The 27,498-nt window shown below is 43.7% G+C and overlaps 1 protein-coding gene across 1 annotated transcript; it reads left to right on the top strand.

The window, feature by feature from the left end:
* The first annotated feature begins 6,258 nt into the window (after positions 1 to 6,258).
* On the top strand, positions 6,259 to 27,235 carry ptger1a (prostaglandin E receptor 1a (subtype EP1)). Its single transcript, XM_068021225.1, has 3 exons — positions 6,259 to 6,963; positions 20,410 to 21,280; positions 22,021 to 27,235. Exons 2-3 carry the CDS (start codon positions 20,435 to 20,437, stop codon positions 22,264 to 22,266), a joined length of 1,092 nt encoding a protein of 363 aa, XP_067877326.1. The 5' UTR covers positions 6,259 to 6,963; positions 20,410 to 20,434; the 3' UTR covers positions 22,267 to 27,235.
* Positions 27,236 to 27,498: the final 263 nt, after the last annotated feature.

Genomic DNA, 27,498 nt, shown 5'->3' with positions numbered 1-27,498 from the left:
GAGGAGACCACATTGTGAGCAGCGAATACATCCGCAGTATTTTGCTTTTATTTTAGTGGGACATCCTGAGGTTGTGTAAGGGAGTATGACCACCTGTTCTCACAGCTCTTTATGTGGCACAGTATGAAATTTTGCTTAATAATGTTCCTGTGAAGCGCCTTGGGCATTAGAGGTGCTATAGAAATGCAATTTGTTGTTATTGGGTGAGATTTGATGAACTCAAGGACACTCCTTGTGCATCGGGCTGAGTTGTGAAGAAAGACTGACAAATGTGCTCTTAACCTTGAAAGGAGGTGTCTGAGATGTAACCAATGAGAGGTATAATTTATACAAATAGTATTGAAAAGATAAATCCAGACAATTCATTCAAACAGAACTATGACAGTCGGCAGAAAGGCATGAATTTAGGACTAACATCCAGGGGTTTTTCTTCATGTAGAGACTGCTCAAGACATGGTGTGGAGTCATTTACAAAAACATAGAAGTTAAAACACAGAAGCAACGAGTCCATGTCCGCACTTACCTTCCATGTCAACAAATGGCTCAAATCACGTTTACCAGTCCTCTTTCCATACCCCTTCAAGCGCTTTAATTTCATCCACCTCTCCGATTTAATCTTGAATGTTGAATGATTTGAGACCTGCCTGCCTGGCAGAAACTGGGTTAATACCGTTGCCTTATCGAGGAGGCTCACTCTGATGACCGCAGAGGAGAAGCAGAAAGACCAGCCAGAGGCTGGCAAACCAACTCGAGGATGACATGCCACATCTGCCGACTGCATGAACAATTCTGTCCACGTTTTCCCTCTTCCCACCATCTACAGACATTTATAGAATCATAAAGAATCTTACATGAGATGGGGGGAGTCTTTTTTACGAGTTATTGTAATAGAGAACGCGTTGCCTGAAAGGGCGGTGGAAGCAGATTCAATAGTAACTTTCCCAAGGAAATTGGATAAATACTTGAAGGTGAAAATTTGCAGGGCTATGGGGAAAGAGCAGGGGGGTGGGTAGATCTTTCAAAGAGCCGACACAGGCATGATGGGCCGAATGGCCTCCTTCTGACCTGGTGAGGTCATTAAACTCTTGGCAGGGCATTGTCAGTTGTGATATCATGGAGGTGGCACTTACTGCCACAGCCACCATCACATATCCAACATTCATTAGGGGACCTCGCGTCCTTTATAAACTGGAGTGTGCTGTTGCCTGCCTCTGTTTTTAGTGATGTTGGTTGAGGAATAAATAGTCTCCAGGATATTGGGAAGAACTCTCCCAGTCTTCTTCGGAATTGTGCCATGGGACCTTTTACGTCCACCCGAGGGCAGATAGGGTACTGGTTTAATGTCTCGTCCAAACAGCAGAACCTCTGACAGTGCAGTACTCCCTCAGTGCTGTGTTGGAGTGTCAACCTAGATTATGTGCTCAAGCCTCAGACTCAGAGGCTACCCACTGAGCCACAGCTGACATCAATCACAGCGAAACTTTAACGGCTGTTCTGGGCAGGCGACTTGTGAGCCTCCTAAAATTAATAAAAATCAGGGTTTTGGCTCAGTTATACTGCAAGTACTGTGAGCCAAAGGAGAGGCTGGAGGCTCCCATTACAAAATCCCGAAGCTGGAATCCTGATTTCCCTTTGGCCACACTGCACAGTTGGTGTTACTGTGAAGAAGCAGGTCACAGCAGTGAAAATGATAGGAAGAACAATGTCAACACAAGTCTCTTGAATCAGTCTGTTGTGAAAATGAGTCATCTGCACACCCAGGTACATGAGAACAAACAATATAACTGGGGACAGAACACTCTGAGTACTGCAAAGGCATCAAGAATACTCTGAGGAATAGATCGAATTTTCGCTGGTTTTAAGATAAAGAATAATCTCACCTCTGCAGTAAAAATTCACACTGATTTATTTAATTGTCCTCTGCCAATGTGAAATAATTGGCCTTTTTCTGCTTGCCTGGTTAGAAATGCATCAATCTGATCTCTTGCTGGCCTGCATTGTTCCCATTAAAATGATTTAACAGTGTGAAACCTTTCCAATTTAAAAGAGCAAAGTACTTTGCAAAACAATTGTATTCTATAATGGAGGCTGCAGCCATAACTCAACAGTTTACCTCAACCCCAACCCTAATCCCTAAGAAAACCTCACCTTAATATTCCAGTGAAACATTCCTGTTTCCCAACCATGTGGCTTTCTGAAGATGACTATCAATTGAGAGCTATATTATTGGCTCCCAGTCCCTGAATGCATCAATGTTAAAACTTTCATCTTTACATTCAAATCCCTTTATGTCCTCACCCTTGTCTATCTCTGTAACCTCCTCCAGCCCTACAATCCTCCAAGAACTCTACACTCTGATCTCTTGCACATCTGCAATTTTCATGCCTTCAGCTACCTAGGCCCTAAGCTCTGGAATTCACTCCCTAAACCTCTCCACCAGAAATTGGCTAGCATGTTTCCTACACCTCCTAATCAAATAATGAATTCAGAGGAAACTTCCTTACCCAGAGAGTGAGGATGTGGAACTCACTGCTTCGGGGAGTAGTTGAAGAGGATGGTTTAAGGGGAAGCTAAATACCCATATAGAAAGGAACAGAGGGTTATGCTGATAGAATGAGATGAAGAAAGACGGAAGGAGGCTTGTGTGGAGTATAAACACCATCATGAACTAGTCGCGCCTGTTCCTGTGCTGTATATTCTGTGTAACTATAATCCACCCTTCCAAATTTTTCTTTCTAGTAAAGCCTGTGGAAGGGAAGGTCGAGCAGCATGTAGAATAGAGGGACAACCACAACCCTGAAGAAATGCTACGGAGGAGAGAGATGAATTAAAATGAAATGGAATTATCTGAAAAGGCAACAAGCAAACTTTGGGTGATGACAGTGCACTAACTCTATATGTTTACCACCAAGCTGTGAGAATGTCATTTCCCAATTAACTACTTGGCAAGGGTTCAAAGAAGCTCTCCAACATTAACACATTCTTAACAGTAAGTATTTATCATAACAAAAATGGAAATGAACCCCTCTGACTCTAGTTAGTGTGTGATAATATCTCATGCTAACTGAGTAGAATTGTAAAAGTTACCAATTGGAAGAAAAATTAATTGTTACACTAAAGAGACTCTGTAATGCAGTGATGACTGAATTAAAGCTAGTGGCTAAGGGAAAGGGAAGTAAATTGGACATGTTCGTCAATGCTCCTAATACGTGCAGTTGGAAGAGTTTGAGTGGTTTTGTGGATTTACAGCCTGGAGTGCAGGTAGGAGGCACACAGTGGTAGTGAGCGAGGAGCATGTGAAGACTGCTACGCAAAGTCCAGATACAAATGGAGAGATGGCAAATATGTTGGAAGCGCAGGTTGTAAGAGGGAACACAATAGTGGAATGGATGGACTTGAGTTATGATAACAGTGTCCCAGTTCTATTTCATGTGGGAAAAGGGTCAGTAAACCAGAGTAAACAGATATGAGATAATTGGCAAAAGAATGAGATCAGGAGACTTTACTCAGCACGTTGTTATGATCTGAAAGGGCAGTGGAAGCTGTTTGGATACGAACTTTCAAAAGGGAATTTGATAAAGGGGAAAACTTTGCGGGGCTATGGGGAAAGAGCAAGAAGAGTGGGACTAATGGGTTAGCTCTATCAAAGAGCTGGCACAGACACAATGGACCAAATGGCCTCTCTGTGCTGTATCATTCTATGACTTGATGAATGCTAATGGTGCTGGGTAGTGTTTTTCCAAGGGAGCGAAGAACACAAAAACAAGATGTGATGGGCTGAAGAAATGGCTTAGTGTTGAACATACTATTGCAAATGTATGACTTGCAAAACACTTCAAAAGTAATTAATTGGTTGTCAAGCATTTTGTAACTTCCTTAGGACATGAAGGGTGCCATATAAATGCATGATTTTTGATCCATTTTTGTTGCATGTGGGGACAAATGACATGTGGGACAAAAGGACTCATAAACCAAAGAAGGAACATACGATAGAATTATATGTCCACTCTACCCAATATTACTTACTATCGAAGTCAGTACAATACAATGGAAGGCATGGTAGCACAGTGGTTATGTTACTGGACTAGTAATCCAAAGGCCTGGGCTAATGTCTGGAGACTTGAGCCTGGAATTAAAAAGCTAGTCTCAGTAATGGTGACCATGAAACTACCAGATTGTCATAAAAAGCCTCTAGTTCACTTATGCCCTGTAGGGAAGGAAATCTGCCATTCTTATCTGGTTTGCACTGTAGGTAACAATGTAGTTGCTTAACTGCCCCCTGAAATTAGGGATGGGCAATAAATGCCAGCGATGGCCACATCCCGTGAATGAACGATAAAAAAAGATTGGATGAGATATATAGTGGGAAGTCTACCAGGATCCTGAAGAGATGCTAAGGCTGAAGGAGGTGAATTAATATGAAACAGAATTATAGGAAAAGGGCGAGAGGGGGCTTTCCTGGAACACAAAGGCTGAATAGCCTGCTTCTGTGCTGTAAATTCAACATAGCTCTCTCCATCTTTTAAAAAAAAATCCTCAAAACCTTTTACTTTAGCCTACCCTCCTTATCCCTCCCCCTGCCCCCCACAGCACCTTTATGTCTATTTGTAACACACCTTGTGATATTTTTACATAAATGCCAATTGTTGTTCAGATATACAGCTGGCATAACCCATTGACATTGGTGGATGATGTGTGAAAAATATGGGCCATTGGAAGGTGCAAAGGGAGGTAGGATTGACCTGGTAAATTGAGTTAAGTAATGGGTAAGGGATTATTTCAAAGGGTTGATATGACAACAAAGTGGAAAGCAGGAACATTGGTAACAAGGGTAATAATGCAATCATTGTCCTCTGCTCTTGGCTATGTGCTTGATTCGAACAAGTAGGCAATAAAGTGGTTCTGCCAGTGAAAGATGATCTGGGAATGTGATCATCTTGGGAGAGGAGAGTTCCCCTTGGGTAATGTAGACAGACAGGTACAACCAGAAGGATGAAATCACAGACAGTTTTGTAGAGGGGCCTCTGGCTTCCAAAGTCAAGAAATTAACCAAGGCAGCTGCTATACTAGATTTAGTATTTAGTAGTTCATCAGAACTGGTTAATAACCTGAAAGGGTGTCAACCTCTGTGTTCCAGTGATAAAGGAAGACAAAATAAGACTTGCATTTCTATGGCGCCTTTCACCTCCTCAGGATGTCTCCAAAGGGCTTCACAGCCAATGAAGTACTTTTTGAAGTTCAGTCACTGCTGTAATCCAGGAAATGCGCAGTCTATTTGCACACAGTAAGATCCCACCAACAGCAGTGTGAGAAGTAGAGCATCTGCTCCAGTGTTAAACACAGAAAACGCTGGAAATACTCAGCAGGTCAGGTCAGGTCAGGTCAGGTCAGGTCAGGCAGTACCTGTGCTGAGGTCAGTGGGATTTTATCCATGGGCTTCTTGACTGAGCCCTTTCCCTTTCTTACCCCACGTCCACACACCCAATCATATGTCCACCGGGTTCCAACAGGAATCCCGCCTAGTCTATTGCCCTGGGGGCACAGAGACTGAACACCCCGCTCAAGCAGTGCTCTGGTAAATCGGCACAGAGCAAGAGCTGAAGCCTGAGACCATGCAGGTTTCGACGGCTCAGTTCCACCCGCCAACTGCCCTCCAAGCTTGAGGCCAGAGAGTAAACAGCGGCAGGCTATGCAACTGCAGGAGGGCATCACAGCCCAGCCTGGCTGCCTCCCCCACCCCACCCCCTCTGCAACACGGGCGCAACTCCTTGGAGGAGTGGGCACCCAGCGTTCCCTACCACAGGGGCACTGAGCTCAATTATAGCTTCCACACGGCCACACACACTAGGAGAGACCATCAGAAATCCAACACCTGGGGGATCCCTGACCTGTAAAACCAGATTTGGCTTCAGATGAACGGGAGCACATGGAAGCTAGCAGCCACAATCTAATCAAAAACTGAAACTGACTAAACAAGTTACCAAGATCTTGATAGTGACCAGAGAGCTAACAATTTCAGAAGTCCGAGTGAATGTGAAGTTGGAGCAACAGGAATGTTCTTTTACGTGGTTCTATGCACTCAGTAAGTTGTTTGAGCTGAAGTGAGATCAAGCTGAAAGCTTTTTAATGTGATTGGTTGCAATATTTCATTGCAGACTGGATACTGAGATTCTTCCCCTATTGGCTGTGAGCAGGGAAGCTGTGGAAAGGGTTTGGCTATAAAGGACTTCACAGGCGCTGCGAGAGAGAGAGAGAAAGTCAAAGTCTTTTGTGGACAAGCTGCTCCAGGAGCCAGGGAGACAGATGCAGAGACTGATCTTACAAACAGGCAAATGGACTGGAGACTGCCACTGAAGGTTTCACAGTGATAACAAAGAAGCTGATTCTGAGAGATCTCCTTCAATATCTAGGGTTAATTTTTTTACAGGAAACTGAGAAGGAAATAATTTCCTTTTGCTCCCTCCTCTCTCCCTCAAGCCTTGACACAGCCTGGAAGGAAGGACAGAGAAAGCACAAATGCTTTCTTCTCTAGCGGCTGAAGTGTTTGTTGCCCACCCCTGTTTGGTTTGTGTTTCTTTTCTCACTATTTATTGTAGCCAGCTGTGTGTGTGTATGTGAGTGATACAGGGCTGAATGTCGTCAGCCTCCAAACCTGCACTGTGAAGCCACCAGCTCTGTAGCCTCTTCCCCAGTGAGGAGTGCCCTTACCCTCTGGGAGAATTGCTGATTCCCCCTCCCTCCTCTCTGCACACCTCACCACCACCCCCCCCTCCCCCGATCCTCGCTGTAGGAGAGGAGCAGCTCTTCACACCCAGAGACACTGCAGGAGGGCTCACCTGAACTCATTCCACAGGAGGAGAACATTGCCTCCGGGTTGAAGATTTGGGAATCGATCCTTCTGAGGCAGATCCTGCCCCTTTCCTTTGGGAGCCGGGCATCTCAAGAAGACGGAAAGGGTTCAAGGTAAGTTTTCAAATAAAATAGCTTAAGTAATTAAGATTCTACTGACTAGGACCAAAGGACACAGATTTAAGGTAATTGGCAAAAGAACCAGGAAGGAGATGAAGAGAATTATTTTACGCAGAGAGTTGTTGTGATCTGGAATGCGTTGCCTGAAAGGGCAATGGAAGCAGATTCAATAGTAACTTTTAAAAGGAAATTGGATAAATATTGAAAAGTAAAACTTTGTAGGGCTACGGGGCAAATGAGGGTAAATAGATAGGTCTTTCAGAAAGCCTGCACAAGCACGATGGAATGAATGGCCTCCTACTGTACGTATCATTCCTGGATGACTAAAAGCTGGGCATTGCATACGATTCCTTCCCGCTTTGCTTCTGACTTTTACTTTCTGATAAAATGATCATCCGTCACTCGCGTAGTAAAAGCAGAAACTGCAGGAACATCACTGCTCTGTGACCAGGTGACAGGAGGAAAATCAACTCTGTGTTTCATGTAGATCCAGCGCTGGGTTTGAGTATTCTCCCTGTCTCTCAGCAGTTGAATTTTCATTTCTAAACTCTGCAACACCTCATGAAGTAGGCATGGAGAAATATAAAGAGTGACAAGGCATTACTCAACCTTAAGCTGTCAGCCTTGGCTAACACTCTCACCTCTGCGTCAGAAGGCTATAGGTTCAAATCCCAATTCAGAGCCTTTGGCACCTAAGCAAGGCTGATACTCCCAGTGTAGTACCAAGGGAGTGCTGTGATGTCGGAGGTACTGTCTTTCAGATGCGATGGTTAAACTAAGGCTCTACCTTCTCAAGTGGATGTAAAAGATCCCATAGCAATGATTGGAAGAAAGCAAGGGAGTTCTCCCTGGTGTCCTTGCTAATATTGAGCCTGCTACCAACATCACTAACAACAACAGATTATCTGGTCATTATCAAATTGCTGTTTGTGGGATCTTGCTGTGTGAAAATTGGCTGCTGCGTTTCCTATGTTGCAACAGCGACTACACTTCAAAAGTACTTAAGTTGCATGTAAAGTGCTTTAGGATGTCCTGAGATTGTGAAAGATGCTATATAAATGCAAGTTCTTTTTGCCAACCGACATGCATTTAAGACTTGATGAATCTGTTCCCTGTCACTAACACGCCTTTCTATCCTCAGCATTGACACTTTTTCCTTTTGTCTGCATGACTCCCAGCTCTGTGTTAAATTCCTGTGTTTGCAATTATAATGGAAATTTCTAATGTAAACGAGTCACGCCGTAGTTATACCTTTCTGCCTGTGGTGAGGGGGTGGGGTGGTGCTGTTTCAGTACCAGAGGGCTGCACACATCAATTTGCTGAGTTGTATTTTGAAAGGAAGAGGTGGAAGTTCTGTGCAACCCGAAAAGCTTTGAGTGAAAATGAACTATGTCCCTATCAGGAACGGGGAAGTCTTGTTGTTTTGCAAACCTTTGTGGTGTGGTGTTTGTGCACTACATCTGTTGGGGGAAGGAAGTGGGATCATGCAGCTCTCCTCCTGTTGACTAACCACAGGATGAAATTTCCATCAATGCATGTTAACATCATCATGTCCATTATCTGAAAGTGCATCGCTGGCCATCAAATATTGTGTAAGCAGCAAAAGATTTTTATTCTTTGACTGCGTAGAAACATCTTGATTCCCAGAAAGTAAGAGGTGCAAACAGCAGGGAGAGAGAGTGAGATTGAAAAAAAAACAAGAGGCAAAAAAGAGCATGAGGAAAGTATGGTCGAGAGAGACAGATGTAGAAACATGTTCACAGAGAGGGAAAAATAGTGACAGAAGAGAAACAGAGACACAACGATGCAAAAGAGAAATAAAGTGACAGAAAAATAAAGAGATAGAAAAAATGAATGAATGAAAGAAAGAAAAGTGGGGAAAGTGAGAGAAAATACAGAGGAAAATGGAGTCAGGCTTAAAAAAAGTAGCAAATGGACAGAGAGTAAAACAACTTGAAAGAAAGAAGTGATAAGGGAAAGAATGATGACAAGAGTCTGTGAAAAACAGAAACACAGATAGAGACAGGAAAATGAAAAGCAGATGAAAGAAAAGTGAAAGAAAGAGAAAAAAGGGACAGACAGAAAAAAACAGAAAGAGGAAAACATAAAGAACCACAAAATACTAAAGAGGAAGAGAGAAAAACACAAGTGACAGAAGTGAGGAGAACATACACACACATACACAACAATATAGGAACATAAGAAATAGGAACAGGAGTAGGCCATTCAGCCCTTCGAGCCTGCTCCACCATTCAATGAGATCATGGCTGTTCTTCTACTTCAACACCATTTTCTTGCACTATCCCCGTATCCCTTGACATTTTTAATATGTAGAAATCTATCGATCTCAGTCTTGAACATACTCAATGACTAAGCCTCCACATCCCTCTGGGTAGAGAATTCCAAAGATTCACCACCCTCTGAGTGAAGAAATTCCTTCTCATCTCAGTCATACACAACCTTACACACACACACACACATATACACACCCAGAGAGACACAGAAACACACACAGGTGTACACACATACACACACAGGGTGAGCCACAAGGCCAGATATTGTGTGATTTTTTTTTAACAGTTCCACGCACGAATGAGCAAATCTTAGAACTGCCTGCCCACCAATAACCCTGCGCTTTATTATGATAACATTTCTTAGCTATCACCTAGTGAATCATTAGTTCCACATTCCAGCACGGGAGTATTGTTTACAATCCACTTTATTTCGGGAATTTATTTTAAAAATAGCCACAAGAGCCAAGCTGAGTATCAATTACTAATCTTTCGTCAACAAGAATGATATTTAGAGAAAAAAGAAATAAATTCAGGATCCTTAAAATGTCAGAAAGTGTCAAAACAAAGTGTCCAGTGTACATTCCAAATGGAGAAAGCAGCAGAATTTAATATTTATTCAAATAAAGATGAAATGTATTCAATCTGAAGGACTTACTCAACATTTTTCACAAAAAAAAGTTGTTGATTGAATGACACTTTCTCACAAGTACAATGTTAATAAAACATTTTAAAAGAACAAGCCATTTAATTACCATCAAAATGGATTCGATTGATCAAGGTGCTAAGCTACAGGTTACAGACCCCTGGCCTAAACCAACCATGCAATATTAGTGGGAAAGTTGTGTCTCCTGCAGTAGCTCCACAGTGGCTCTAAGGTTATGATCAGAGCTAAATTAGGGGCAGTTTTTCCATGGGGTCAAAGGCACCCAGTGCCAATGGATTAGAGTTTGCAAACCCCGGTACATCCAAGACAATGAGAGGGGGAACACCGGTCCATTAGTCCATACTTGGTTAAAATGCAGACCCCACGTGAGCTAACCCCTTTTACCTTCCAGTCTCCCATAATGGTTTTTAATTTTATTATAGTCTTATTGATAACAGCACAATCATTATTCTTGCAACCTGTGATAATTTCTTAAAACTGTGCGATAATGGGGCAGTTCACTTAATCAGTGGAATAGTGATTTTAATGATTCAATACATTCCATCAATGTTCTGAAATGTTAGCTGTCAGAACCAATCTTTTTATTGCCCAAATCTTCTCAATTAAATTGCTGTCTGCTGGCAGGATTTTCCGGCCAGGATATAGTGATTGCTCAGCAATTATATTTCACCAATTGTGAGCCATACAGATCGTGGAAGCCTCCAGTTTTGATCCCATGTTTGTGCTACGATAGTCCATCTCAGTGGCTAAGGGTTTGCCATCAACTACAGAGCCCTTGAGCTGGGGTGGGAGTTAGAAAAAACCCTCACTCCTGCTCCCAATCCAGACACCCACACTGCTGTTGGGAGAGGGGAGGTGGGAGTAAACTGGGAAATCAAAAGAGGCACTATCTTCATGAAATATCTTTGCCAAATCCCACCTCATCCGGTGACAGACACAAGCCATTGGAATATTGGATAATTTCACACCACGTGACCTCACCCCGACACATCACCCCTCCTTCCCAGAATCAAAAAGACATGCCTTCCAAACACTTTATTTAAATGAAACGGCAGCCCTTTAAAGCTAAGCATATTAGCTAAAGCTTTGCCCCTCAGAAGCCCCTTTTTAAGCGAGACTGCAACTATCAGTGGGAGCCTCGTTATTAGGATTCCTTTTGCAAACGGAATTTTACTATCAGGGCCGTTTGACAATACCTGAGCAAAAAGCAAAATACCGCAGATGCTGGAAAATCTGAAATAAAACGAGAAAAAGACTCAGCAGGTCAGGCAGCAACTGTGGAGAGAGAAACAGAGTTAACATTTTATGCAAACTGTATGATGTAAGAGATGAAGGATAAGGGAAGTAGGGGAAGGGGAAGAACAAACAGGAGAGGCCTGTGAAATGATGGAGGGCAGAAATGAAAAGTTGCATTTCTATAGTGCCTTTCACAACTTCAGGATGACTCAAAGTGTTTTACAGCCAATAAAATACTTTTGAAGTGCAGTCACTGTTGTAAATTAGTAAACAATTTACATACAGCAAGATCCCACAGACAGCAGTGAGACAAATGACTAGATAATCTGTTTTAGGTATTGGTTAAGAGACAAATATTGGCTAGAACACTGGAGAGAACTCCCCTCCTCTTCTTTGAATATTGCCATGTGATCTCTCACATCCCACCTGAGTGAACAGATGAGGCCTTGGTTTAACATCTCTCCTGAAAGACAGCATCTCCGATAGTGCAGCACTCCCTCAGTACTGCACTGGGGAGTGTCAGCCCTGATTAATGCATCACAGCAAGTGCCACAGGCCTGATTAGTAACACATTATAGCAAAATGATTCAACCTTTGCTAAGAGGAGGATAAAACATGAGATCTTAATGTAATTTTGAATTCATCTCAATCGCTTCCCAAATGCAGCAACACTTCCAAGGGGTTTGATCCCCACGCTCTGGTTTTTAATGTATCTACCTCGCCCACATTAATGCCAATATTAACAGATCTAAAATCATAGAAACATAGAGTCATAGAATGGTTACAGCATAGACAGAGGCCATTCGGCCTGTCGTGTGCGTGCTGGCTCTCTGCAAGCGCAACTCATCTAGTACCACTCATCCACCTTTTCCCTACAGCCCTGCAATTCTTTTCTCTTCAGGTATTTTTCCAATTCTCTTTTGAAAGCCACGATTGAATCTGCCTCCACCACACTCTCAGACAATGCATTCCAGATCCTAACCACTCGCTAAGTAAAAGGTTTTTTCTCATGTCGCCATTGTTTCTTTTGCCAAACACCTTAAATCGGTGTCCTCTAGTTCGTGACCCTTCAGCCAATGGGAACAGTTTCTCTTTATCTGGTCTCTCCAGATCCCGCATGATTTTGAACACTTTTCTCAAATATCCTCTTAATCTTCTCTTCTCTAAGGAGAGCAGGTCCAGCTTCGCCAATCTATCCTCATAACTGAAGTTCCTCATCTCCAGAATCATTCTCATGAATCTTTTCTGAACCCTCTCTAATGCCTTCACATCCTTCCTAAAGTCTGGTGCCCAGAACTGGACACAATGCTCCAGTTGAGGCCAAACCAGTGTTTTATACAGGTCTATCATAAGTTCCTTGCTTTTGTACTCTATGCCTCTATATATAAAGCCCAGGATTCTGTATGCTTTGTTAACTGTTTTCTCAACCTCAAATAAACACGAATTTGTGCCAATATATAAGTGGAATGGCTGGAGAGAGAGTAAATAAGGAGAAGCTGTTTTCATTGGTGGGAGAGTTGGTACCCAGAGGACACAGATTTAAGATGATTGGCAAAAATGCCAGCAGGCAGAGGAGAAAACCTTTTTTTAACACAGTGAGGTGTTGCGATCTGGAATGCGCTGCCTGAAAAGGTGGTGGAAGCAGATTTAATAGTAACTTTCAAAAGGGAATTCGATAAATACTTCAAAAGGCAAAGATTTGCAGGACTATGGGGAAAGAGCCAGCACAGGCACGATGGGCTGAATGGCCTCCTTTCTTACTGTATGTTCTATGATTCTACGAGTGCTGCAGAAACAGTGCACAACAGGAATTAAACTCATTGCAGATTAGTCACTGAAACATTAGTGGAATGTAATGATCGAGTTAGAACTTGAATCAGTCACTGCGTTGACAGGAGATATTTCCTTGCTTGTTTACTGGTTAACTCCATTTAAGAAGTTAACTCTATGGGTTGACGCACCATGTTTTCACCTCTGGGACAAAGGCTCGAACTCAGTCCAAACTGAACTTTCTCTGCCAGCTGCAAAGACGCCAATTTGAATGAGTTTGAGAGATTCCCAAAGTATGTTCCTGGTGAATAAGAGTATTGGCACTAATTGGAAGTCTGGAACAGTGAGTCCGCTGGGACCTGTTGAGGCAGGGATTGGGGCAACTTTGGAGGGAGTAACTAAGGAAATGTTTCACAATTCCAGGAAAGTTGTTGCAACCTCTCCAAAGAGGTGCTGAGACAGAAAGACTCACTTGGTGAGATGTTGTGCAATCAGGGAATAGTATTGGGAAGAGCAATCGCAGGTTTTTTGCTGAGAATGAGCTGTAACCAAGACGAGGTTTGTTCATTCTGGTTGGACGTTTCACGTGTCTCCCACTGACCCATCCCCAGTGTTGCTCTGACATGTCCATCCTGACAACACTCTGCCTTCCCACCGTCAATCAAGAAGCAAACAGATCCTTCGTCGCACCATTGGACAATTCTCAATGTTAGTCCTTTTCCCCATTTCCAATGTGTTAAACTATAGTGTTCACAGAAACTTTTCAAAAATGTGCCTTTTTTAATGCCCCGGTGATTTTTCTCCCAGGTGATACTCGCGGTAGCATACAGGACGTCAATCTTCAAATCCTGGTGACACCAGCTTGATGACCCTCAGTAAATTGGGATTCTCAGGCCTTTTCCTACTGGGCCCAGGACAAGCCTCCTGCCTGATACAAACAGGAAAGACTGAGCAGGCTAGGGCTCTTTTCTCTAGAAAAGAGAAAGCTGACGGCTGATCAAAGAGCTCTTTAAGGTTATGAAAGGAGACCAAAACCAGGGGCCATAAATATAAGATAGTCACTAATAAATCCAATAGGGAATCAGGGAGAAACTTTGTTTACGCAGGGAGTAGTTGAGTTGAATAGTGTCGTTGCATTTAAGGGGAAGCTAGATAAACATGAGGGAGAAAGGAATAGAAGGTTATGCTGACAGGGTGAAATCAGTGGTTCTCAAAGTGGAGTCCGTGGACTCCTGGGGTTCCATAGAGGGGTCTGTGAAATAATATGACTGGGATCTGTTGTTGCCATGGATGTGTGTTATTGGCTGTCCCAGTTACTGGTGCTGTCCTTACCGTAGTAATGCCACACACCAGGCAGTGTGTCAGCAATATTCCAGCACAGACAGGCCGGTAAACAGCGGTGGGAGATGATAAAAGCCCTGAAGCACTTAGCAGCTGTGCAGTGAGTTGGCAGGTAGTGGAGGGTTACATCTGAAACGGTGCCAGTCTTCCCAATAGGAGTCACCGAGCCTGATCCCACTCCAGGAAGAGTAGGGAGCTGTGAGGTGGTAAAATATCTCACAGGCTGGTTGCTGAACCTTTTAGCTGACGGGAAGGTGGAAGTTTTCACATCACCAAACACATTAATGTTCACTATATCAGACAGCCCTGGCAACATAACATGCAGGACACCGATAAACTTTACAGCCACAAATGTTAATGTGCAAGAAGTTTATAGTTTTATAACTTTGATGAGGGGGCTCCATTATTACTAGTCCATTTGAAAAGGGGTTCTTCAAGCAACAAGTTTGAGAATCACTGTTTTTTATTGGTTCATGGGACGTGGACAATGCTGGCAAGGCCAGCACTGAATGTTTGGTTAAATGAATAGGGCTGGCTGGCGATTTGTGTGAAGCATAAGCACTGCCGAGGCGCGGCTGGGCTGAATGGCCAGTTTTGGTGCCATACATTTTGTGTTTTCTTAACCTTAATGAGGAAATATCTGCCTTGCATTTGCTGCCTCCCAGTGGCAATGGATTGGAATCGGAAACAAGCTGGGAGGGAATTAATTCCACAGTGCACCATTCTACGAAGCAACACACTACACTAAGAATTAATAGTTTATTTCATGTTTTTGCCTCTTTCTGATTTCATCCCGTCTTCGCCTGCTGCCAAGGGTACAGATTCAATCACTGTATTCCCTCTGATACACCCGACCGAGGAGTCATTCTTCACAGATGAACTTCAATAGACTGTCAACAGGCTATTTGACTGTCAGAGGCATCACGGCTGATCCTATTACCATTCTCACACATTCATCTTACCAGAGGTCATTAAATTACTCAAGACTGGGCATCCTGTCTGATTCCCCTTCCCCACTCCCTCCCACACTGACCACCTGTAGCTGCGGAGCATTGAGGCCCATGTTAGCTCCCTTCCCCTCCAGCCTCCCACCCGTAACCATTGCCGAGATCAGCGACTCGACTTAAAAAAGAGAAACCTGGCCATTGTTTTCTGATATTAGATTACTTTTAGGAATCCTATTAATTCACGGTTGAATTCTAAAGGATTTGACAGGGTAGATAGAGAGAAACTATTTCCTCTGGTGGGAGGGGGGAGTCCAGAACAAGGGGGAATAATCTTAAAATTGGAGCCAGGCCGTTCAGGGGTGAAGTCAGGAAGCACTTCTTCACACAAAGGGGAGTGGGAATCTGGAACTCTCCCCCCCAGAAAGCTGTTGAGGCCGGGGCTCAACTGAAAATGTCAAAATGCAGGTTGCTAGATTTTTGTTAGACAAGTGTTACCGAAACCAAAACAGGGAGATGGAGTTAAGATACAGATCAGCCATGATCTAATTGAATGGCGGAACAGGACTGAGGGGCTGAATGGCCTCCTGCTGTTCCTATATTACTATGTAGCAACTTCGGACTGACCTCTCCCTCCACTGCCACTCAATCTGCTCCGTTGTTTAATAGTAATATTGATTAAGGGAATAGCTATAAATTCTCATAAGTTTCTGGTCTGTGAAACAAGGCAAAGTGATGAGTCTATGGAAGGGCCAGTAATTGTAACTGTATTCTACAAGTCAAAATATGAGAGGGGTATGTTGAGGAGAACTAACAGGAACAGTGTATAGCAGGAGTGAAGAAGGATGACAAGATCTATGGGATAATAGTCGGGGGATAGAGCAGAAAGTGCTGGTTTGGTTCACCTTGAACGATTTCTGCCCCTCTCCTTGACGGGAATTCTGTTTGTCTCTTTAACCTTGCTCACTTTCATTGCTTTCTATTTCCCTTCTCATGTTTGATCAGGTATCCGTCAAAACAGTCACATCTCCTTCCTCAGCAACTGTCTCTGGCTCCGACTTATTCCGCGTGGATTTCAGCCCTTCAAGTGTCGGATCCACCCGTGATTACAGATATCGACAAGATAGTCAGTGTTCCGCCAGCCGCTGTTCTCACTGCATTCTGAGATTAAAGCTTGCTTAATCGCTCACACTTCCCGGTTCTGATGAAAGGTCATCGACCTGAAACAGTAACTCGGTTTCTCTCTGCACAGAGGCTGCCTGACCCGCTCAGTATTTCCAGCATTTTATGTTTTTGGAAACATAGAATGGTTACAGCACAGAAGGAGGCCATTGGGCCCGTCGTGTCTGTGGCAGCCCTCTGCAAGAGCAACTCATCTAGTCCCACTCACCCACCTTTTCCCCGTAGCCCTGTAAAATTTTTGTCTTCAGATAATTATCCAATTCCCCTTTGAAAGCCTCCATTGAATCTGCCTCCACCACACTCTCAGGCAGTGCATTCCAGATCCTAACCACTCGCTGCATAAAAACATTTTTTCTCACGTCGCCTCTGGTTCTTTTGCCATTCACTTAAATCAGTGACCTCTGGTTCTTGATCCTTCCACCAATGGGAACAGTTTCTCCCTATCTACTCTGTCTAGACCCCTCATGATTTTGAACACCCCTAGCAAATCTCCTCTCGACATTCTCTTCTCGAAGGAGAACAGTTCCAGATTTGCCAATCTATCTACTGAAGTAACTGAAGTCTCTCGTCTCCAGAATCATTCTCGTAAATCTTATCTGCACTCTCCCTAATGCCTTCACATTCTTCCTAAAGTGCAGTGCCCAGAACTGGACACAATACTCCAGTTGAGGCTGAATCAGTGTTTTATAAAGGTTTATCATAACTTCCTTGCCAATGTAATCTATGCTTCTATTTATAAAAACCTAGAATCTGCTATGCCTTATTAACCACTTCCCCAACCAGCCCTACCACCTTCAACAATTTGTGTACATATACCCACAGGTCTCTTTGCTCCTGCACCACCTGGATTTTTATTATCCTTTATCTTATATTGCCTTTCCTCATTCTTCCTGTATTTCCTCACTCTTCTCTGTATTAAATTTCATTCACCGCGGGTTTTCCCATTCCATCAGCCCCATCTACGTCCTCGCTGAATATCACTATCCCTCTCACAGTTCACAATACTTCCAAGTTTTCGGTTATTTGCAAATTTTGAAATTGTGTCCCGCACACATCCTTTTCTATAAAGATTGTGTAAAGTACTTTGGGATGTTGTGAAAGGTGCTATAGAAATGCAACTTCTTTCTTCTTTCTCACTGTCTGTGGATATTTGAGGAAACATTCTAGGTTTTGTTTCAATTAAAGTATTTATTTGCAATGTGAAACCTCCTTGTTGAGTCTCTCCTTTGCAGCCTCTCTCAGTGGGTAGTGCTATCCATACACATATTGCTCAGCTTGTGCTCTAGATGGCTCTGCATGCACAAGGGAATTAAGACTCGTCACACACCTTTTCCTGCTTGTAGCCGGCCAATTAATAATGGCTTATCAGGAAAGGAGATTCATGCCTACACTGATCTTTAAACAGTTGATATTGTGTGTTGGACAGCTGTAAAACTCATCTTAAAAAATGATGGAAAATGAGATCAATGCTAAATCAGTTTTGAAATCTGGCTCAAGGCTGGCAGGAAGTTCCAAGAAGGAAACTTCAGGTGAAAGGGTCACTCCACCACACTCATCCTGTAGAAAGAGCGGAATAAACGATTGTGGGTAATTCTAACTGTGGGCAGGAATTCCATGAGATTGGTTGGAAGGCTGGTTTTACAATATGCTTAATATTAATTTTAATAGCGAGTAAAATTAGCGAGGGCAATACTCCAATCCCATCAATATCCTGACAGCACATCCCGTTTTAAATGATGGCCCTCTTTTGCTTGGTTTACACACTGTTTTGGAGTGTCCCTTTAATTTCACCTCTACCCCTTGGATTCCTGCCAGCCTTGAGCCAGATTTCAAAACTGATGGAGCATTGATCTCATTTTCCACCATTTTTTAGATGAGTTTTACAGCTGTCCAACACACAATATAAACAGTTTAAAGATCGGTGTAGATATGAATCTCCTTTTCTGATAAGCCATTATTAATTGGCCAGCTACAAACAGGAAAAGGTGTGTGGAGAGTCTAATTCCCTTTTGATATCAAGTAAGCAGTTGGAAAAAGTCGAATGAATGGACAAGTTCCAAGAAGGAAATTTCGGGTGAAAGGGTCACACCACCCACACTCACCGTGCAGAAACAGTGTAATAAGGAATTAGGACCATGTGCGGTTTTCTCTCTCTAACCCAGGGGCATTGAGACTGGGACTCTCCATTGTTGCCACACAGGCTAACTTAGCAGAGTGGGTACAATTAGGGAATGGTGGCATAGTGTTTACATTACTTCATTAGTATTCTAGTGACATGAGTTCAAATCCCAACACAGCAGCTGGGGGGATTTAAATTCAATTAAATAAATAAGTCTGGAATATAAAGCTAGTCTCAGCAATGGTGACCATGAAACTACTGGATTGTCATAAAAAACCCGTCAGGTTTACTAATGTCCTTCAGGGAAGGAAATCTGCCGTCCTTACCTGGTCTGGCCTACATGTGACCCCAGATCCACAGTAATGTGGTTGACGCTTAACTGCACGAGCAAGCCACTGAATCATATTCAAGAAGGTGTCTCACCACCACCTTCTCATGGGTAGTTAGGAATGGGCAATAAATGCTGGCCTAGCCAATGATGCCCACATTCTGTAAATGAATAAAAAGAAAGTCAAGTTTGAGATCTTTCTCTGTGGCTTAACTTACTCACTGGATAAGCTCATTCTGTCATCAGAGGACAAGAGGGGGATGTTACTGTTGGCAATCAGATGCAAAAAAAACACCTTCCTATTTCTCAATAGAAGTCTTCATTTGTTTTAGGAAAGCCAAGGCACCCGCCCCTCTGTCTATCAGTCTGGGATGGCCAGGGCAATTGGAGGCCACTTGTGAAGCAAGATGAATTAGATTCATAGAATTATACAGCACAGAAGGAGGCCAGTCTGCCCTCATGCCTGTCCCAGGTCTTGGAAAGAATTATCCAATTAGTTACACTCCCCCTCTACTCTTTCCATCATAGCCCCACAAATTTTTCTCCTTCAAGTATTTATCTAATTCCATTTGAATGCTACTTTTGAATCGGCTTCTATGGCCCTTTCAGAAAGCGCATTCCAGATCACAACAGCTCACTGTGTAAAAAAAAAAGTCCTGATATCGTACCTGGCTCTTTTGCCAATTACCTTAAATTGGCATTGCTAAGCCTCAGCTAAGCCAAAGCAGCTGGCTGTGCATACAGAGCCATCTAGAGCACAAGCTGAGCAACATGTGTATATATAGCACTACCCACTGAGAGAGGCTGCAAAGAGACTCAACAAGGAGGCTTCACATGGTAAATAAATACTTTAAAATTGAAACAAAACCTAGAATGTTTCATCAAATATCCACAGACAGTGAGAAAGAAGAAAGAAGTTGCATTTCTATAGCACCTTTCACAACAACCCAAAGTATTGCGCAGCCAATGAAGTATTTCTGAAGTGTAGTCACTGTTGTAATATAGGAAACACAGCATCCACAAACAGGAATGTTTTAACTGACCAGATAATCTGATATTGGCCAGGACACCAGGGAGAACTCGGCAGCACTTCTTTGAAATATTGTCATGAGATATTTCACATCGTCATGAGGGCAGACGGAGCCTCGGTTTTACTTCTCATCAACAAGGCAGCACCTCTGACAGTGCAGCACTCCCTCAGTACTGTACAGGCAGTGTCAAGCTTGATATTGTGCTCAAGCACTGGGTGTCAGACTTAAACCCACAATCTTTTAAGTCAAGGTTGAGAGTGTTACCCACTGAGCTATAGTTGACACTGAGGTAAAGGAACTTGGTACTGGCCAGAACAGTAGCTCACTGTGGAATAGAACCCATTATTTTAATCCATGGTGGGCCTCTCATTTTCATGCATTGCTCCACACAAATATTTCAAGGTTTGAGGGACAGATAATGCTTGGTTCTCAAACTAATCACTTTCTGATCCAATATTTGATGCCTCAAGCTTATTATTCATCCCATACTAGTTTTTATTAATTTAACACGATTCATTTCTCTGTTAATAGGTGCCTAAATGGATCTGCATGAGTTATGGACATGGTGAAATGCATCATGGCTGCAAATGCCAACATGACGGTGCTCTATCAAGACTACGCTAACACCATCAGCAGCTCCACTGACAATAGCAGCCTGTCTCAGGCTAACATCAGCACTCCAGCTGCTCCATCCTCTAAGTCGGTCGCCATCCCCAGCTTCTCCATGACCTTGGGCGCCTTGTCGAATGTCATCGCTCTCATTATTCTGATCAAGTCCTACGCCAGGTTCCGCAGGAGGTCCAAAGCCACGTTCCTACTCTTTGCCAGCAGCCTGGTGCTGACAGACTTTGCTGGGCACGTCATCCCGGGTGCTTTGGTCCTCCACTTCTACTCCAAGAAAATAGACAGTGCCGGTCTTACGTGCCAGTTTTTGGGGGGCTGCTTGGTGTTTTTTGGCCTGTGCCCGCTCTTCCTCGGTTGCATCATGGCGATTGAGCGTTGCGTTGGCGTCACCAGGCCCCTCCTCCACTCAGCAGTAGTGACCTCCACAAGGACTAAGCTCATGGTTGTCTGCCTCTGGCTAGTGGCTGGTTTTGTTGCTTTGTTGCCGTTCATGAACATTGGCAGGTATGGCATCCAATGGCCAATGACCTGGTGCTTCATCAGTGTGGGCCCCAAGGGCCACTGGACAGAGGATGCCTTTGCCCTCCTCTTCTCATTCCTAGGAGTGATGGCCCTTTTAATATCTTTGATCTGCAACACCATCAGTGGAGTAACACTTATCCAGGCCAGGATTAAAAAGCAGAACTGTAATCGAAGGGCCAAGTCTCATGACATTGAAATGGTTGTACAGTTGATTGGGATCATGATGGTCTCCTGCATCTGCTGGAGCCCACTGCTGGTAGGTATTGAGAATATCATGTAGCATTATACAAAATACTTCAAAGTTAATCTCTCACCGAATGAGCTTTCTTTAACAGATTACTACAACAACTTGCATTTATATAGTGCCTCAAATGTAGTAAAATGGCCCAAGAACCTTCACAGGAGTGTTTCTCAGACTAAATTTGAAACCGAATCACAAAAAGACATATTAGGTGACCAAAAGCTCGGTCAAAATAATCGGTTTTAAGTAACGACTTCAAGGAGGAGGAGAGAGGCGGAGAGGTTTAGGGAGGAAATTCCAGAGCTTAGGGCCCCAGGCAGCTGAAGGCACGGCCATAATGGTGGAGAGATAGAAACTCAAGAGGCCGGAATTGGAGGAGTGCAGAGATCTTGGCGGATTGGACGGCTGGAAGAGGTTGCAGAGATAGGGAGGGACAAGGCAGTGTTAAGTGACCATGAGAGAGGAAAGGCCAGAAGATGATTGCCTTGTTTATTTTAAATGTTTAAAGTAGTGGAGAGATGAATTTGATACCCAGGTATTAAATGTTCATGGACCAACATCATCTCCAGTAGTTTCCAGGCTTGCCTTAGGAGTAGATCGTTCCTTGTTTTAGACTAAAATATAGAATTGGAGGAGGCTCATGTGGAGCATAAATACCAGCATTAACCAGTTGGGCCAAATGACCTGTTTCTGTCTTGTGTATTTGATGCAATTCCTACCCTATTCAATAAAGTATTCATTTTGTTCCATTGCAGGTGGTTGTCTGTATAAGTAGAATCCAGAGCACTGAGGGACACAGCTGGTTAAGCTTCCTTGGGGTACGTATGGCCTCCTGGAATCAGATTCTAGACCCCTGGGTCTACATCCTGCTCCGCCGTGCAGTCCTGAGGAAAGTCTACAAAATGCTCATAAGAAAGACCGACTTCAATAAGAGCAAATTTGACCGCTGGGAGGTCAGTTCTTTTCAGAGCTCTGAGCGTAGTGTCGTCAACAGGTTTTGAATGAAGACCACTTGTGAAGGTTGGAAGAGATGCTGAAAGAGGTTGGTCATGAATCCGGACAGGTCTGGTTCAATGTGGGGACCAGAAGCCACCTTCAAAGAACGTCAAAGCTGCTTTGGATGAACAAAAGACGGGAGATGGCACGAGGGAGACAAGAGGGGGAGGATAAGTTTGGAAAAGGACTTGATGACCAGATTCCTCAGGTTCTTTGGAGCAGCTGGATGTCAGTTTCCCAGCAGAAAACAAATGATCATTTTAACCCACTGGGATCTGACTTGGGAGATCAAAGAGTATTGTGGATTGAGAAACTCAGTCTGAAATGGATTTAAAGTATCTCGAGTTACAGAGTTTGGACTCAACCAGCTGAAGTGTGATGATCAACATTACTAGCTCCCAAGTTGTCCAATCAGTGGAGTATCTGTAAATACAACAGACTGATACATCTCTAGAGCAGGCATCTCTTTGGGGTTCAATTGACCCCTGTTCAACAATAGAGCACAAACAAGAAAAGATCCCTTTTGTGTTCAATGAGATTTGGGGAGGGTGATTGTGAGCTGGTGATAAGCAGGAAGTGGAGATGTCATATGCTCTGAACCTTGACTGATCCTGCAGACCAGTAACTTGATGGTAAAGTGAGCGCAAGTCTACAGGAGATTATGGATTGAGAGCCCAAAGATGGTCTGGTTACTCTCAAATCAGCTAGCTGGGCTGCATTATGCCAGTTTCCAGTTCGATGGAACGCTTTACCTTGTGAAAAGTCATCCCTTGAAGAAAAGAGAGCACGTTGGCCATTCCTTTATAAATATTCTTCTGGCTGTCTCATTTTGTGCGGTAGAAGGTTTTGGGGCATCTCCAGCTTTGGCAGAATCCACCTCTCTACCCACCCAGAATCTGGTGTAGAAGAGAAAGAGGAGGAACAGGGAACTAAGCAACAAGATTAAGTATAAAAACAACAAAAAGAAATCCTGTCCAGCCAGCACAAGCAAGAAAGGCAGAAAGTAAAGCAGTATAAAATGCAACCATAGCAAGAACAGCCAAACCACTACTAACTCAACACAGCTAGGGAAACTGGTTAACAATATCACATCGATGGTCTTTAGTGTTGTAAATGCTCTTGTGCGACAGGTGGTTTCTAAGTTGTCGTGTGCGTTTTCAGAGGGACGTTGCCACACTGGCTGGTGTAGAATTCTCCAAGATCAAAAGATGGTAATACAGGATTTTTTCCAATGTTAATGACAGTGATACCCCACTGGATCTAGATATTATCCTGCATGAAGCACTGAACAAGCCTATTTCAATGTCAGAGATATTTAATATTTTTTAAGTTTTGTTGGCATGCTGCCTTTTGTTGTGGTGGTTCTTGACTGTTCTGCTATTTGTTGTGCACCTTTGGCACAATTGTTCTGATGAGTTTCTTTCAAAAAATGTTCCCTTCCTTTTCATTCCGCCACCTTTTATGTTCCCTCTGTGTGCTGTGCAATCTGCCTCTTGAATGATTGGATCCCACCCAAAGCCCAGGCTTTGCTCCGTTCCAGTCTGTAGCCAGCAATGAGGAGATGGATGAGTGTGGTTGATTTTTGCCCTTTGTTTGAGGAGTCCCCATGACCCAAATCTGAGTAAGGATTGCGATGGGGTGGAGGTTAAAGGTCGGGTCAGGTCTGCAAAAAAAAACCTGTCCCGAGCCTGACAGAACCACATCCGACCCGAGCCTGACCCAAGTCCTTCCACTTTTTTCCCACGCCCGGCCCCACCATCAGTTAACCTACCTTCCATTTTTCACTTTGTTGCTGATCTGCACGAGCTTAAAATAACTGTAACAAAACCACCTTTCTAGTCCAAAAATTAAATTAACATTGGAGCTATTTACCTGTGATAGAGTGTGTCTGACCCGGCCTGATCCGAGCCCAAATGCCGGACCCGGAAGCGCAACCCGACCCGATCCGAACCCGACACATGCCGTTGGGTCCTGTCGGGTAGCCGGTATTTAGCAGAGATTTCATATGAATAATGATGGGCAGGTAAAGACTCTGTGGTCCATCCATCCAGCCGGTTGCACATAACTGTGATCCCTTATGTATCCGAATGCATTCACTCTCCATCCAAAAACCATGCGATCACCCGGAAGAAGTGAAAAAACAGATAAAATCCTGGACTCATTTGAGGAAAAGAATCTGAGAAATCCTTCTCGTACACATCTAGGCAACAAAGCCAGTCCAGCAGATCTCACTGGCCCTGAATTCTCTGAGGTAGTTGAAATAGGTACATTTTGTAAGAGGTGATGTCTGACCCAGGATCATGCTTTCACCTTTGGTCCAATTTGGTCCAACACAATAATATAATATTTTGGTACAAGATTGCCTTGGGAAAGGGTTTATATGACATTGAATCATTTAACTTACAGAAATATTCAATGAGGAACCTTTCTGCCCACGATAGGGCAAAGAAAAGAAACCCTTTGACCAGTTATCTACCATATACTGAGTGGTCCCATGATAAACAACACACTTCTCAACGCCTCCTCTTTAAGAGATATGGAAGCAAGCTGGGGTAACTGGAGTTAAGATACAGATCAGCCACTATGTAATTGAATGGTGCAACAGGCTTGTGAGGGTGAATGGGCTCTTCTTGTTCCTATATTCCCTTCCAACCACATAATGAATACCAGTAACTCTGTGTGCCCATTTACAATGGAATTTAGGAAACAGTGTGAACAGGGCACAGCCCAGAAACAATGTGCTCTATTAATCCCTGCTCTACTACAACACATCAAACACAGATGTTTTTTCCTTTTCATCACTGGAAATAAGGCGGCTGTGGGGCCATGTGATAGTGGTCTTTTATATTGTGATGGAGTTTGATTGGGTGTTCAAATGTTTCCACTTGTGAGGGAGGCCAAAGCCAGGGGCCATAAATATAAGACAGTCACTAGAAAAATCAATTCAGGAGAAACTCCTTGCCCCAGAGAGTGGTGAGAATGTGGAAGTCGCTACCACAAGGGTGTAGTTGAAGTGAATAGTATAGATGCATTTAAAGGGAAGCTGGATAAACACATGAGGGAGAAAAGAATAGAAGGATATGCTGATAGAGGGAGATGAAGGAGGGTGGGAGGAGGCTCATGCGGAGCAGAAACACAAGCATGGACCATTTGGGCCAAAGAACCAATAGACAGAGTTCCTTGGGCCTTGAGAGTTGCATTGTCAGACCTCAATCCTTCCCCTATTCCCCACTAACCTATACTGGGTTGGAGTTTCCACGAACACCAGCTTGCTTCCTTCCTCCACGTAGGGAAGCACCAACCTTCAATATGGGAGCTCAGGCACCACGGGATAGGCAGGCAATTCGCCAGTGGAAGGCTTCACAGCCTTGACCTTAGCCAACACCCAGGGGTGGGCTTTTCGGAATTACCAGAGTTTCAGCCAGAGCAGGACAGACTTTTCCCTTTCCGGATCCAAAGGGCACGGAGGCCAATGGTGAGAGCCCCAGTTGCTTCCCTGGCTGGGATTGGCTGGCTCAGCATGGACTTCAGGGAGTTATGCATTTAGAGATGGCCCTCAGAAAACAACCTCATTGGACAAAAAAAAACCCAATCAGAATACATGTAGTACCAGATTGACAAAGTCTCGAATCTTGTTTGAAATGGAGAATCAATCTTCTTCCATGTTCTTCTGTGTTTTATGGGGAAAGGACAGGGGAGTGCAACTAGCTAAAATATTCTTGCAGAAAACCAGTACAGGCTCGATGGGCCGATGGGCCAACCTCTGTGCTGTAACCTTTCTATGATTCTGGAAAAGTTGGGTTAATGGTTCATTTTGACGAAGGATCTTGACACAAAATACCATCACTTCCTCATTGCAGATGCTAGTGGCCCTTCCCTGTATTTATTTTCAGGTTTGCACATGGTTTCTCTCCTCCCCCTTTCTCTGTCAGATATTTCAAATGTGTTGGAAGCAAATTCTCAGCACCGTTTGCCTTCATCGTATGCCATAAAGGACCTCGCCCACAAGACAGTAAATGGTAAACTGTTGTCTGAGAGACGTGCTCAGCCCAGGCAATTGTCATGGAAATTGTCATTAAATCTTTAAAGAAACGTAACTTGCCTCTGTCTGTAAGATGTGGGTTCAAGTCCCACTCCAGAAACTTGAGCACAAAAATCCAGGCTGACACCCCCAGTGCAGTACTGAGGGAGTGCTGCACAGTCAGACGTGCCATCTGTCTGTTGAGACATTAAACTAAGGATTCCTTTGCCCTCTCAGGTGGACATAAAAGAGGCCTTGGCACTATTTTGAAGAAGAGCAGGGGAGTTCTTCCTGGGGGCCTGGTCAATATTTATCCTTCAACCAGTTTCACTAAAACAGATTATCTGGCCATTGCTGTTTGTGGGATCTTGCTGTGCGAAAATTGGCTGCTGCGTTTCCTACAACAGTGATTACACTTTAAAAGTACTTCATTGGTTCTAAATCGCTTTGGGATCTCCTGAGGTTACGAAAGGGGCCGTATAAATGTAAGTTCATTCCTTCTTTTTGCAATGTGGCACTTTTGATACTGTCACGTGCCCCCCAGCTGCATGAAGTAGGTGGGCTGACACAGTTTAATGTCCTCTGGAAGGAGCTAGATTTTAAAAAATAAAACAGAAATAAAAAATGCACTGACCACTTTCTAAAAAATTTCCAAAACATTGACAGTCAAGACTGTGACACATTATCTGAAGGGGTTATGTCTAAAGCTAGAGCAACTGTTGACAGTTAACTCCTTAAATCAATGCACTTTATTTTGCAAGTGGCACTTAACTAAAATATATATTTGCAAAGATCCCAGTACTGTCTGTTCTGTGTGGAGTTGTTGAGGAATGCAAACAATACTTTATCTGAAAGAATTTTAAATACATATATATTTTAAATGAATGTATTTAAGAATTGTAAATTTTGAGCCATGTATTTTTGTATTGTGGCCTTTTTAGTCAGTGCTTTGATGTGATGGAATTAAAATAAATGTTCATCATACGCTTTGAATTTAATATTTAACTAGCTTGGCTGTGGGGGAAGGGGGGGGATGGACGGAGGGAGGGTGTGGGGAGGGGAGTGGGTGGAGGGTGGATGGAGGGAGAGTGGGGCGGAGGGTGAAGTGAGGGGGGCTTCGGAGAGAAGGGGATGGGGGAGTGGGGGCAGACGTAGGGAGGAGAGGGTGGGAAGGGGGGGGGGGGGTGAGAGGAGGGGGATGTGTGGGCAGAGGGGA

The sequence above is a fragment of the Heterodontus francisci genome, chromosome 43 (genome assembly GCF_036365525.1).
Source record: "Heterodontus francisci isolate sHetFra1 chromosome 43, sHetFra1.hap1, whole genome shotgun sequence".
In the NCBI taxonomy this organism is placed as follows: Eukaryota; Metazoa; Chordata; class Chondrichthyes; order Heterodontiformes; family Heterodontidae; genus Heterodontus; species Heterodontus francisci.
The sequence above is the reverse complement of the archived record's forward strand: the minus strand, read 5'-3'. Positions and strand labels throughout refer to the sequence as shown.

Excerpts from the sequence above, each read along its gene's own strand:
- ptger1a (XM_068021225.1), top strand. The coding sequence starts at position 20,435 with ATGGACATGGTGAAATGCATCATGGCTGCAAATGCCAACATGACGGTG. Across the intron at positions 21,281-22,020 it reads TCTGCTGGAGCCCACTGCTG|GTGGTTGTCTGTATAAGTAG; the intron begins GTAGGTATTGAG and ends GTTCCATTGCAG.